Source organism: Callithrix jacchus, chromosome 4, assembly GCF_049354715.1.
Source record: "Callithrix jacchus isolate 240 chromosome 4, calJac240_pri, whole genome shotgun sequence".
Taxonomy (NCBI): Eukaryota; Metazoa; Chordata; class Mammalia; order Primates; family Cebidae; genus Callithrix; species Callithrix jacchus.
Window position 1 is genome coordinate 74,263,853 of NC_133505.1, and position 14,440 is coordinate 74,278,292.

At 32.6% G+C, this 14,440-nt stretch overlaps 1 protein-coding gene across 7 annotated transcripts in view; it reads left to right on the forward strand.

Annotated features, from left to right (window-relative positions):
• The window catches only part of ADGRB3 (adhesion G protein-coupled receptor B3), a 771,381-nt gene that overhangs the window by 601,507 nt on the left and 155,434 nt on the right, over nt 1–14,440 (forward strand). For all 7 annotated transcript variants that reach the window (XM_078369486.1, XM_002746712.7, XM_008994633.5 and 4 more), the window contains 3 exons: nt 4,977–5,103; nt 6,725–6,828; nt 10,783–10,885. In XM_078369486.1, coding sequence (XP_078225612.1) covers nt 4,977–5,103; nt 6,725–6,828; nt 10,783–10,885 — 334 coding nt within the window. The remainder of the gene's footprint in view (nt 1–4,976; nt 5,104–6,724; nt 6,829–10,782; nt 10,886–14,440) is intronic.

The following is a 14,440-nucleotide window of genomic DNA, read 5'->3' on the forward strand; positions in this document are numbered from 1 at the left end:
TCAAAGTCAACATAATATAGCTCTCAAAAGTGCTAGTTTTCTAATATGGCATGTAGAGTGTTCATTTTACAAATGAAAGAAAGCAAGGTGAATGTATCAACTAATATGGTGTTGAATGAAAAGCACTAACAGTATAGAGAAGCATGGGGTAAGATTTAAGTTTAGAGTATTCCTAGAACTATTTAATTTTCAGATAACAAATGAGAAAATTTGTGTTGTGGTAGGAAGGAACTGCTATTAACTCCAGGTTCAGCATGATGGATGACAACTGTCCTTCCTGGTGATGCGAAATTACATGCTTCTAAATCTCATCCCTATGAGTGGAGTGCATGTATATGCTTTATGTTGGTATTACCCTTTTTATCATAAAATATGTATGTTTGCTATAATAGATCTTTAAATTTTCTTATAACTTCATTGGACATGTTCAGTATATTCTGTTTTAAAACAGATTACAGTAAAACTTTAAAATTAAAATTCACCTGGAAATGAAAAGTTTAGCTTTGCTTCTCACTCTGTGACTTAAAACAAATTTCTAAATTCACTACTACACTTCACTTTCTTTATCTATACAAATTTTTGTAAAAGATCAATGGTTCTCAACCCTAACTGCACACTGAAATAATCTGAAGGGCATTTTAAAAGCTAATATCCCAAACCCTATTATAGCGTTTAATTTTCAATGCTCTTCAGGTAATTTTAATGTATAGTAAGTGTTAATCAATGGGCTAGATGATCACTAAGGTTACTTCTAGTAAATCTTTCTAATTTTATAATTTATTGTATTTTGACATAGTAACAGCTTCTGGAAAAACAATGTTCTCAATTTTCGCAATGTCCTTTAAAGTAGAAATTAATGTCAAAGTGTGTTCCTGCTCTAAATTGAGAACATTTTCTCATCTGAACTAAAAAAAATCTATATTACGATAATAATTTATACCAAAAGCTGTATACACATCATCATTTGGATACAGCATATGCATCAAAAGTAATATAGATTTACCTAAATTTTAGAAATTAACTATTATTATGCTTTGGAAAGCAATTACTTTCTGTCAGTGCATATACAATGTGAGGATAGTGTTGTTAGAAATTCTGTATAAATTTTTTAAAAATGTTGCTACAGCTATTTTGATTTTGAATAAATGTACTCCTAATATCCCAAGAGTTAATAAAATCCCTAAAGTATATAACTTATTCATAATAAATAACTTACATACTGATTTATTATGAAGATAATAAACAGTTTCATAGAAGATTGAAGTGGAATATCTAGTTTTACTGATATCTGGAAAAATAAAAAATATAATTTCTTGAAACAGTTTTGAAATGTGTCACTATGAATTTTTGCTATCAGTATTATTTTTTACCAAATAGCTTTTCACTGGAGTAAGCTGATAACTTTTCCCTTTAATTTGTAAATGCCAAGAAGTATAAACAGATGTTTTAAAACTTCATGAAACCAAAAACTGAACCAAATACTCTGATCCAAAAAAAAATCAAGTAGATTCCTAGGAAACTGGGGAAAGTCATCAAGTAAATATTAAGTTACAAAGTAATAGATTTTGTGTCTTAATTTTCATATAATTATATGTTTTTGTATATTTGGGACAGGAATGTTTTTACCTTCTGTTAGCCAGCCTAATTCAGTGGTAATAGGGAGAAGAAAAAGAGGTACAGATGACAGCTAACAGCTAACATGGGTGAATGTAGGTGTAGACAACAACGGACATGCTGGTTGTATGGAATTCTGCAAACTTAGTTACATTTTAAAACCATTTGGGGAAAAAAATTACTTAGTGCCCAGAAAGGACACTATGAAAAGTAAATATGTGATTTTCATTATAATGCCTATGACTGTATCACCATTCTGTTTGCTTCTGATATCATCAGTTATTCTTATATCTTTAAATTTCATATATATTTCACTATTTTTGTTTATTGATAACAAACTAGACTCTATAATTAAGAATAATTCACAGATATACCATTTATTATAGCATGCAAAACTATGACACTGGACAAATAATGTGGCTGCTGGAATAGTCCACATGTTCAAAACGCTTATTCTGTACAAAATGGAGAAGCTATTTTGCTTCACATCTGCTCTGCCACATATCAGTTTGCTTTACAAGGTTTTCCTGAAATTAATTAGACATGTGTACCATGCTTTCAAAGAATGTTTTACAGTAGGAATAAGCTATGAAAAGTTTGAAAATACAGAAAGCACATACTATAGGCTTTGTAATAATAGTTACATGTATGCTAGGGAGTGAAAAAACTAACTCATGAGTTTTATGTGATTTAAAAATACCAAGAGGTTTAATGAAACAATGTAAGTTTCATCATCAGAATATCACACATCTTATGTATCTCTTGGGAGGGATGAAATGCAGAACTTGATAGTTACCCACCTCCCTCCTCACTTCTCATGATACTCTCTTCTACTTATCTGCTCCAGATTCTGCTCTTCTCCTAGCAGATGCAATATTGTCTGTTACATATCTTCTTTTAAATTTGGGAAAGCACATTAAGCTGAACTCACCCAGATGTTATTATACAGTAATTTAATCAGATAAAGTCAATGAAGGAAATATGGTTTTAAAGAATGATAAGGACGGAGGTTATGTAGCCTCAAGAAAGTGTGCACGAAAAGGGCCCCAGTGAGAGCAGAAGCATTTCATGCTTGGAGTGAGTGAAGGACTAAAACATGAAGACCAGTGTTACTTACTTCCCAGTTTTGCCTGGGGCTGGGCCAGGTCAGCAATGCAATCATTGTACAAAGTAAAGTAAATGGACTCACATTTTAATGATGTCATATAAAGTTTACATGATCTTCAGAAACTAGCAACATGATATTGAATATAGACTTCATAGGTAACAAAGTTTGCTGATGCTAACATCATCTTGAATAATGAACTCTAATCACATGGATATAAGTATATAACTTTGTCTCATAAGAGGTTTTATTTAAAGAAAGTTTTTTTCTTGTTAAGATATTGAATTTATGTATTGGGCATAGCTGCATAATTGAAAAGTGTAAGTACTGGACTCTACTTGAAAGCACAGATACTGCATTAAAGTAAAGCTGTCATCCAATATAAATAATGCAGATGTTGTTTTAAAACATGTCAGATTGTCTTAAGTGTATCTTTCTTCTTTAAACTTTGATCGGCTGAAATAAATGCTTTTAATTTGGCCTTAACTGTTTGTCACAAGAAGATAAGAGACAGCTAATGAAGTAAATTGATGTGTTGCTACAGTTAGAGAAAATTGGAGTTTGATACTGTTGCAGTTGAAAGCATAACTACTTTTTTTAAAATTTGGCATGATTGCATGACATTATGAGAAAGAAAAGAGACCTAACACATTCCAAAATGGCCAATACTTACAAGTATTTGCGTAAAGTTAGGTAGAATTTTTATCTAACTCTCTTCAAATACAGTGCATTTTCTTCTTCAAAGAAGTTGTAATTAAGAGTATATTGAGTCATAAATATTAATGCTATCAAATTATGAATATTAAAAGTAATTGCTGGTAGATATCAAAAAGGGTTAGAGTGAATTATATTCTGCAGCTCAGCTTGGAAGTTCAGCTGTCACAGAGAAGCCTGTCTCATTGAAATCTCTCTGAAATAGACTGCATACATATTTAACCCAATAGCTTCAGGCATTCAGAGATGGAGGAAGCAGAATCAAAAGCACCATATCAACATTAACATCAGGCCATGTGTTTTTCTCTTAGAGTTTGAAGTAATTTTTAACATAGATAGTAACTTGGTCTGAAATTTAAAAACACACGTACAGGTTTGCTAGCTGGAGAGTTTCCATACCTGGGGGAGGGGAGGTGACAATTGGTGCATTCAGTACAGAACACGTGTAATGATAATAAAGTTGATTGGTTGAGCTCTATAGCTTCTCTCTCTCTCTCTCTCTCTCTCTCTCTCTCTCTCTCTCTCTCTCTCTCTCTCTCTCTCTCTCTCTTCCTGTAGTGTAGTTTGGCTGGGGGTGGAAGGGTTCTCCCCCATCCCCCCCCAAAGAAGACGTAGGTTGATACCATTTTTATTGTTCTGCTGGGGTGGGAAATAAACCGTATGCTTTAGCATTTTAAATGTCTACACCAAAGAGAAAATTGAACTAGGTTCTCTTCCTCACTCTTACTGGACTTTGGGGTGGGGTTGTTCCTCTAAATGTTCTAGTGGACTTGGGGTTAGCTTAATGCTTCTGCCCCAGGGCAAAGAGGCAGATGAGGGAAAGAAATGTCAAGGACGTCAGAGGCGAGCTGGACTGAGTGGAGTGTAGAGTAGGAAGCTTGTGTCTGAAACCCACCCCTCCCCTGGATACCAGGCAAAGGCAATGAGAGTAGGAACCAGCTGATGCCGCTGCTGCTGCTTCCCGTTTCCAGGGTGAAATTTTCACAGCAGCTATTCTAAAAGGAGGAAAAATCCCTAACCAGCAGCGGAGAAGATCCTATCACCCAATCCAAGCTATGTAACCTTTTAGTCAGGCTTTTCAAAGAAATCCGCATTTTAAAAGCCAGCATTTATGGTCCAAAATATGGGACGGGAATCAGAACTGGTAGGAAAATATGAAAAGCCTCTTTACACCCTGAGTGTTTGAAACGATCCGATGAGCATAGGAAGTGGCTGCCAACGCTCTGGCGGCTGTTGGTGCTGCTGCCGCTGCTGCTGCTGATCCTCGCAGAGGGCTGGACAGAGCTAATCCCGGTTTCAGCACCTCCGGCGCTGGACAGCTCTCTGCACGCCGCACCGCCGCCTGCTTCCTTTTCCCACTCTCCCTTTGCATTACTGGAGATGCATCTAAATTACATCCTGTTCAACAACAAGTAGATTTTTTTTTTCCTGTACAGGAATTACAGTAGACGATTCTCTCAATTAAACTGCATTTTCTTCTTTACGGATTTGGCTGTCAGGCGTATTTATCCCGATTTCCTCCCCCCCTCACTCCCCTTTGCAGGAACGAGTCTTTGGGAACGTGGTCCACCCAGGGATGTAAAACTGTGCTTACCGATGCATCCCATACGAAATGCTTATGTGATCGTCTCTCTACCTTCGCCATTTTGGCTCAGCAACCTAGAGAAATAGTAAGTAACAAAGGGAAAACACGGCTGTAATGCAAAGGCAGGGACATTGTGGCTAGTGTTTCTCCAGGGAACTGCATTTTAAATGGGGAAATGGAAAATGTTGCAGGGTGGCAAAATTGGGTTCGTCTCCTCCTTAGCTACAGTAGCTTGGTGGAATGAATTCTAGTTGGTATGCTGTAACTAAATTCTACTCAATTTTATGTCTTCTAACTTGAAATTTCTGCAGTGTAGTTTTAAGAATGTAGTCCAATCATATTAATATGCTGCAAACTTTCAAATAAAAATAATTGTCAACTTAATCTTTATTTTAAAGCTGGAAAGATGTTCTGGGGAATTGGTGAGGATATTGTTAATAGTAGAATGAAGACCCCAGACACTATAGTCAAACACATTGCATATCTGCATTGGATATTTTCAGTACAGGTTTTCTGGAGGTGTCCTTGAATGTAAATATAAATAAATAATTATACATATGTTAATCAAATGAAGTTTTTTATGAAAGCATGGCTGTCAGGAACTGTAAAATTATTCCTCAAAAGTATAGAGGTTTTTCAAAAATAGTTTCTGAAAGAGACGGCTGTACATAACTGTCTGAAAGAAAAACAATATTCTCATCAAATGTATTTTGAGAAAATATAACTCAAAATGAATACTGAACAATTATTACTGAGGTAAATGTGACATTCTGCCTACATTTGGCCTAAGTAAGCTTCACTCTTATTACTAATTTTGAAGATAAAAAACTAATATAATCTGATGTGCATATTTGAGATTTTAGAACACACTTAATCTTAAAGTGTATTCCTTCAAACTTCCAATATTAACAATCTGAAAACCAACCAATTTGATGATTTAATGTCATGTAAGTGTCCAAGGAAAGAAATCTTCCAGTTCAATGAATGCTTATAATCTTTCTATATGTTTTAAAAGACAGAAAGCTTATTTTTCAAGGTCATGCATTTAGGGACTGATACTGGCATTGTAATAATTATCTCCATATATTTTCTTCATTGAAAAAAATCACAAAATATATTTGAAGATTTTAAATTTGGTGTCTGATTTTCTTCTATATCCTCAGAGGCCAAGTAAGTGAAATTAAATGTGAGACTACTTGACTTAGAATAAAGTTGTCAAAAAGTCAGAAAGTTTGAAAAATCTTCAATATCTATACACCAGATATAGGTAACATAATGAGTTGTAAATAGTAGGATCAAAATAAATTTTTACCTAGAATCATATTGTGAAATGACTAACCTGCAGTTAGTTAAAGAAATGTGAATTATGCTTCAAATTGTAGCTAGAGAAAATTTAACATGTGAATGTTGACCAAGTTGTAGTTTCAGGTCTTGATTTTAGAAAGTTATAAAGAGGTAATATTCTATAATCCAGTATTTAAAACTCTAATGAATTTATTACTTCACAGTGGGAGAGAGGAGGAAGCTGGAATTAGTATTTTTAGAGGTTGAGAATGTGAGAACAGAGTGGATTCATGGGTAACTATCTGGTAGCTATAACAACTATATAGGCTATTTTGAGTGATAGGTTAGCTTTGCTGAATCTAGAAGTTATTTTAATTTATTAAAAACCAATTTGTTCCTTTTTTGTTATGTTTAATTCACAGATCATGGAATCCTCTGGCACACCTTCCGTTACCCTAATAGTAGGCAGTGGTCTTTCTTGCTTGGCCTTGATTACCCTAGCAATTGTCTATGCAGCATTATGGAGGTAAGTAATCAACTGATAGATTTGAAATGGAATGCTTAGTTGTTCATAGTTAAATCAAAGAATGTGATCATTAGTATATGTCTCCTGTCTTTTTAATTTACTAAAAGCAATATTTTCACAACAGTGTTATAATTGAGGTAATTAAGGTATATTTAATAAATGAATTGTATTTACCTAATTTTCCTATATATTTGCCTGAGTTGAGAAAATAAACAGCTCACATGCAAACTTTTCTTCTAATTTCAAATGTTAGTAGCCTTCAACAAGTTGCTTACCCCAGCATGGTACTCTTACATAACAAGTTTGATTTATATGTGGTTTTTATTTATCCCAATTGCTCTGGGGGCTGTGAGTCAAACCTGTACAGTCAAGTTAATTTATCTAATATAAAAATATAATCTCCAGTTCTTAAGTTTCAAACAGATGCTTTCAATATGTCCCAGACAATGAGTGAAATCTATAATATTAAGGCACTAACATAATACCACCATACTCCAGAAAATACCTGTTGGTTGAGTGTGTCTGAGAAGTCAGACTTTGACAAATTGATTAAAGGAAATCATAAAAATACATAAACAAGGGGAAGAGATTTAAAAAGTTTGTTCTACAGTAGTTGAACTTGCATATCCTTGATATATGAAAATCTAGTATTTTTAAACATTTGTTCTTGATTGTGTTACTAAGAATTAGACCTGTGAAGTTTATTGTCTACTCACGTATTGATAAAATACATAGCCATATGGCCAAACTAATGGATTTTTCTAATGGATTTTAAAATTTTTAAATGTTAAACATTTTTATCATTGAAAAATAATCTAAATATTTTGAACTATGTTAGTATATAGAAAATTACCTAATATTTTCTGAATGTCTGTAATATTAGAATTACAAAAGTAGATGTTTCTGCCTCAGAAATCTATTAATCTCTATTTACTTAAAATAAAAATAATCCAGTTGAAAAATGAATTATAATTTTATTTTACATAGACCATTTTACTTCATTCTTTAAAGAAAATGTTCATCATTATAATTTTTACTCTTTTGAGAGTAAGAATTGGCAAAGATATTTAAATTGTCAAAGATATGAAAAGTTTTTATGCTTTATACAAAAGTAAAAAATATATATTTATTTATTCATTAGCACTGGTACATGACAGAAATCCTGCCTTCCTGTGAAGGATTTATCTAGTAGTGAAACACTGATGAAGTGGGGCAATCTGATAAAATATGTCCAACTCCAGGAAGTGAAAGAAATGCTTAGTTTAAGCATCACATTGTAGACAGCAGAATCTTGGGTTCAGGGTTCACTCAAGTAGACATTGTCTTGGTAATGCAAAAGCAAGATGGATAAACATTGAAAAGAAGACAACTTCCACTACCACAATTGTTTAAATCACAGTTCTTCAAAAATAAGGCAGCATTTGAAAACTAGGAATTAGATAATCATGACAGCAACATAATTAATACCCACTGAATTATTTAGAACTGAATTTCATTTCTCTGCGTTTAGGGTTCAGGCACCAACTCCAACTTCTCTTTACCCCTCAATACATATCACTAACACTAGCATGTACATTGTCAGGATAGGTGATGTGTATATTTAGACAAGGAAACATAAAATTAATTAGTCCATAATAAAGTTTTCTTTAATGCAAAAAGTTCAGGAAAGTCACTACTACAATAGATTCCTAAGAATTACCAAAATAATTCAAAGGATCTATTAAAACTTAAGATGAACTTGAGAATTATGAAAGAGAGTTCCAAGAAACAACACAAATCTAAATCCATAAGAGTTAGTAGTCATCATCTCATTGCCTACAAATAGAAGAATTGAAGCAATATTAGTAATTTGAAAGAAGTGTCAAGACTCATGAATTATTAAGTGAATCTTGATAACATGATGAATTCAGTCCTTTATATAAACACCTATAGAAACACTAATAGAAACTTTGAGAACCAAAAAGAAAACACACACACACACACACGCACACACACACAATCATGAAGTATTATTCTTGCTTACTAAAAGGATACCATAATACATGTAGGGTATATATTATGTAGTGTATAATATTACTGTATGGTAGTAAGCATATTAGGTTCCTACCATCCTTTATTCTAAGTAAAAAGTTTAAAAGTTTTGATTTCTAATGAGTTGTGAAGTGTACAAGCATCTCAAGTATTTTATACATAATATGCAATTTTTAAATTTGTTGATGTTGTATGTAGTTCATCAGAAATGTTCATCAAAAATTTAATACATTAGGTTATATTCCCTTTACCTACAGATAAGTTTGGTATAGTTATATTTTTACATGGTAAATTAATGAAGCATGTCTTTGTAATCACTGTATTAACATAAAGCATTCTTAAATCTTGTTCACAAAATCAAACATGGTAAAGAAATTTGTGAAAGTTGAGATATTTCATAGTAATTTTGCAGGCAACAGTAGGACTCATCTTTGATAAAAATAGAAACATATTAAAACTTCAGACTACTCAGTTCTTGGTCTTTCATTACCATATTTTTGTCTATTTACAGAACAAAAAGTTTCACTGAAACCCTTTTCATAATGTCATCTGTGTACTTATGCTTTCATGGAAGTCATTAACATCATACAAAGAGTTAATTTTATGTAGACTTTACCTTTTTATATTACCTTTCCCACCCACAAAAAAGGAACAACTTAATAGTTGATGTCTTCGATATCTCTGTGTGTGGTTTATTATATTTGCTACTGATGATACAGGAATGAGGTTCAGCAACCTCGAGGCCATTTTGTGTTGATATTTGATCTAAGTTAGTCCCATTTCCGTTTGTTTTGTGACCAAATAGAATGTATTTTATATTACAAAAACTCCTTTTTGTATTTTATTGTTATTCTTACTTTTACATTCTTTTTGGAAAACTATGATAGAATGTGGGGCTTCTACGTTAATAGTCTTCAAAGACAGGGAGAGAGACAGAGCAGTTTGGTAGATTTTTACTTCCCAGAACACCTCCAGATCTTTGGCACTCCTGTCTAATACTGCATAGAAAAGTTCACGCCTGCTGTAGAATGTGATTCCATGTTATAATATGCATTGAACAGACCTAAACAAATGGCAAATACAATGGTGTCTTTGTTACTGTCACTCAGCGATTTACCACAGAATACGTAAAACAAAATAGCTGTTACTCGTTCAGGGTAAACAGCTGGTAGAACATTTGATTCTGAGCAGTTTTCTCTGTGGCTTACATTCTTGGTGCACTTAACAACTATATAACAGACTGTATATAAACACTTCTTCATAAGGGTAAAATATGGCAGATGTCAAGTGATTTTCCAGCCTAATAGGGAATTATCATTTGTGGATTGGATTCATTTTTAGAAATAAATATTCATTTTTTGGAACAATTGTTCAGGAAAAATATCAAGAGTAACAACCTAATTACATTAAAATGGTTGAATGGATAAAAGTGTTCCTAGTTTCATAAAATTAATGGTATCCTTCTAGTAAGTAACAATAATACTTCAGAATTTGTGTGTTTTTTTATTTGGTTCTCAGTTTTATTGGTTGATTCATATGATAATGCTAAACATACACATACACATACACATGTATATAAAGGTATTATACTAATTGCTATATTTTCAAGAAGCTTTATATTTCTAGAAGGAAAAAAGTGTACCATGACAACAGATGGGCGGCTTAGGCTCTATCAGAAATGCCGTATTGTCTACATCAATGTCTAAGGAAGAAAAAAAATTCTAAAGGACTCTTGCAAATGTAATACCACTGTAAAATTGGGTGTTTAAAAATAATATTTTATTTTAAAAATTATTCTTTTTGTAAATATTGCTGTGCTACAGTACTTATTTTTCCAGATGAATTTCATCAATTTGCACAATACAGAATTCTTCATCTTTCTGTTGGAGTTTAAAGTTTGACAACTTTTTTCTCTCTGGCTAGGTACATACGCTCTGAGAGGTCCATAATACTAATTAACTTCTGCCTGTCTATCATCTCATCCAACATCCTCATACTGGTTGGACAGACTCAGACACATAATAAGGTATGACTGGTAATTACTCTGATTCTTTTTGTGTGTTTATGTTTTGGCATATAGTTCGTGATTGATAATCTAAACATTCATTCTAAAATGGAGAACTTCTGACAAAATTATATTTAAAGCAAAACTTTTTATTGGTTTCTGAATAAAAACATTGTCTTTTCCAGTTCAGAAATATATACTCTTGGCTTAATTTCCTGTGGATTGAGAGGTTGTTCACAAGAGTAAAACCTCTTGTATGTTTATTAAACATTATATCAAAGCTCTATGAGTTCAAAGCCTTGGGACCTCAAAAGTGCATATTTCAATTCATTAATCTAATTGTAATAAGATCTAGTCGTAATAGGATAGAAGGCTTGTGTTTTTGGTCTAATTTATTAACACATTGATTCCTTAAAGGCAACTATAAATTGCTTACAAGTATAGCATCTCTCTTGAAAATCCACCCCAAAAAAATCTATAGGCAGTAATTGAAGAGAGTGTTAAATGAAAATTACTTTAGATTTTATGCCTTTCAAAATTTTTGATTAACCTAAAGATATTTTGATACTTAGCAGAATGTAAAAGTATATTATCTCTTTACATGAATGAACCAATTTATATGATTTGAATGACCATGTTTTTTTCCCGGAAATGATTGTCTTTACTATTCTGAAATGTATTTTAAGAAACCCATAATAGCAATTTAAAGTTAACTTACCTCAAAGGGATTCTGTTAAATACCACTTTGATTATTTGTCAATCAATCACATAGCTTCAGGCCTATTATTCTTCAGCTTTATAATTTTAAAATATGAAAGCAAATAATTAAATTTTTTCACATAAGCCATCATTTAAAAATAATCAAACATACTTCAGTAGGTTCTTTTCATGTATTATATATTCATAGGACATGCATTAATGTCAAGGATAATGGGTAGTCAGTTTAGTTTGCTGACCTACATTCCCAAGACTGGTGATTGCCACCCAAACAGTTCAATTCCAGGTCTGGGTAGGGCCTAGGAGACAGCTTTCAGTGATTCTGATGAATGCTTCTTGGCTCACATTGCTCGATGCCAGGGGAAGGGCCCAAGGGGAAGACCACTAACACTGAAGGACAAAACAAAAATGAAAACCCCATCAAGGGCCCTGTAGAAATAACAATTACTTTCATGTCTTTGAGTATTCAATTTTCCTCCCTTTATTTCCTGTGTCTTTTCATCTTAAAGAAAGAATCTGAAAGAAAGTAAAGACTATTAAAATGTAGTTCAGGTTCATGTTATAGACATTTAATACAAATTTTAAAAGTAAATATCTAGTAAAGAAAAACAGAGAGAGAGAATGACTAAAGGTGAGAGGGATGCCAATCAGAAGTGGGTGAAAAGTACAAAATAACTAACAGCACAAAAACCGAGGGTAAACATGGATGTAAGTGAAAAGAAAAAGGGAAACGAAAAGGCAGTGATAGGAAGGAAGTAGGGATAAAGAGGATGAGAAGGGACTGTAAACCTTAAGGAATCATTAAATTACTCATGTCATTCTTTCTTTTTTGATTGTTCACTTGGGCTGGGCCTCCGATCTGTTAGAAATGTTCATATACTTGTTAATACCTCTTTTCAATTTTTTAACTACTTGCCCTTCAACCTCCACCCAGAAAAAGAGAGCTTTCCTCTGAAATAGGAATTATTTATTGGGATCAGGAACCAGAAAAAGTCAAGCTAGAGCCAACTTGAGCTCAGAGTATAAGTTTTTCTCATCAAATATTCTTCCCTTTCTGTCATTTTTTATCCTCCAAACACTCTGGAGTTATATCTCTCCTTAGACTATGAAAAACTGCATGATCCATAGTATAAAATATGCTTTTAAAACTGTTTCATGCTGTTTGGCAAAGTTCTGAGCCAAATGTTACTAGAAACATTTCTACAAGGTGTACTTCACGTTTTAGTGGTTATGGTCTAAATCACTGATGTGCAATAGAAATACAATGTAAGACACAAATGCAAGCCACATATGTACTTTAAATTATGTTAGTAGACACATTTTACAAGTTTAAAAAAGATAAAATTAATTGTAATATATATTTATCTCAGTATATATACATTGCCATTTTAAGACATAATATAAAATTATTAATGCAATATTTTACAATTTTTTTAAGTCTTTAGAATCTGGAGCATATTTTATACTTACATCTTAATTTGAACTAGCTACATTTCAAATGTTCAATGGCTACATGCAGCTAGTGTCTAACATATTGTGTAGGTCTAAATGCCAGCTATATTTAGAAACTAAACTTATCTCAAGAAACTACATTCTGTCTGCCCAGTTTGACCTTCATGGGTTTTCAATTTCCTAGTTTTTTTGTAATAATGTCTTTTGAGATCTGCAAATATTATGAATACCATAGACAAGATGAATTTGGTTTACCTTTCATTTCTGATTTTGAGGAAGAGCTAGTATTGACTTAGTAGCAAAATAAGAGTTTGATGTAGTTTATCCCCAAGTATATTAATTATACAATAACTTCTATGTAGTTTTGGAATCACAGTGGTTTTGTATCAGATTGACTCATGCTAATTTGTGCTGCTATAGTTATTAATGCATGTGGGGAGGAGTGGGCAATAAGTGCTAGTATTGATGAAGAAAATTATTGGTTTCCTCTTATGCTATATTAATTTTGCTTTACCAGCTCTGAGTAGATGTTCTTATAAGCCTAGGAAATTCACATTAGAGTGACTAGAAGAGAAATATACAAAATACTGGGATTTTATTCTTAGTCACTCGAAACAGTATCAAGATTTCTAGGGAAAATAATCATAATCATGTGTTTTATTAGTTGAATTAGGTTAAATTGACTCTATTTTTATATAATATATGAGAATTTGGTATGTGAAAGGCTACACCTGTTTGACTGTAGTTGGGATTCATGGTTTCCCCCAAGACAATGGAAGAGAAAGGTACAAAGTATGTTGTCTAGGTAAACTTATGATGTGCATAAACTACAAGAAACTATTTTTTTGAAAATGTAAAATATTGATTGGTGGCTAAAGTATTTTATTTAGGTTTTGTGTAGGATCCCTTTGCTTCTGTGGGCATTTTTTAATTGATCAGATTTGTATCTTTGACTTCCTTGATAAATTTTGATTGATGCTTCAGTATTCCCGTCTTAGAAAATGTAAACACCTGAGAGAGCTTCTTGATGAACAAATTATTTGATGCTCCTTCAGAGATTTGTCAGGGCTAGTTTATATGAAAAAGCTGGTATCTGATGTTGATGTCCAGAACAGTTTTGAAGTGTCATATGAGGGCCATTCTCTGAATTGCTTATTGTAATATAATTGACCCGATTATCTCGCTTCTGAGTATCTCTGCTTCCTTTTGAACTTAGATAGAAACAAGCTGAAATAATCGATTGTAGAAAATGAATGTATTCAGTTTTTTAACTGTATATCCAATTGCTGACAACAAAGTAAGGAGCCAAGTACAATTTATTATATCTCTTCTTAAAAGACAGTTGTAAAATTTAATTATAATTCACTTCATTGTATTGTGAGTTTTCTCATAAAGTGATATTGCCCT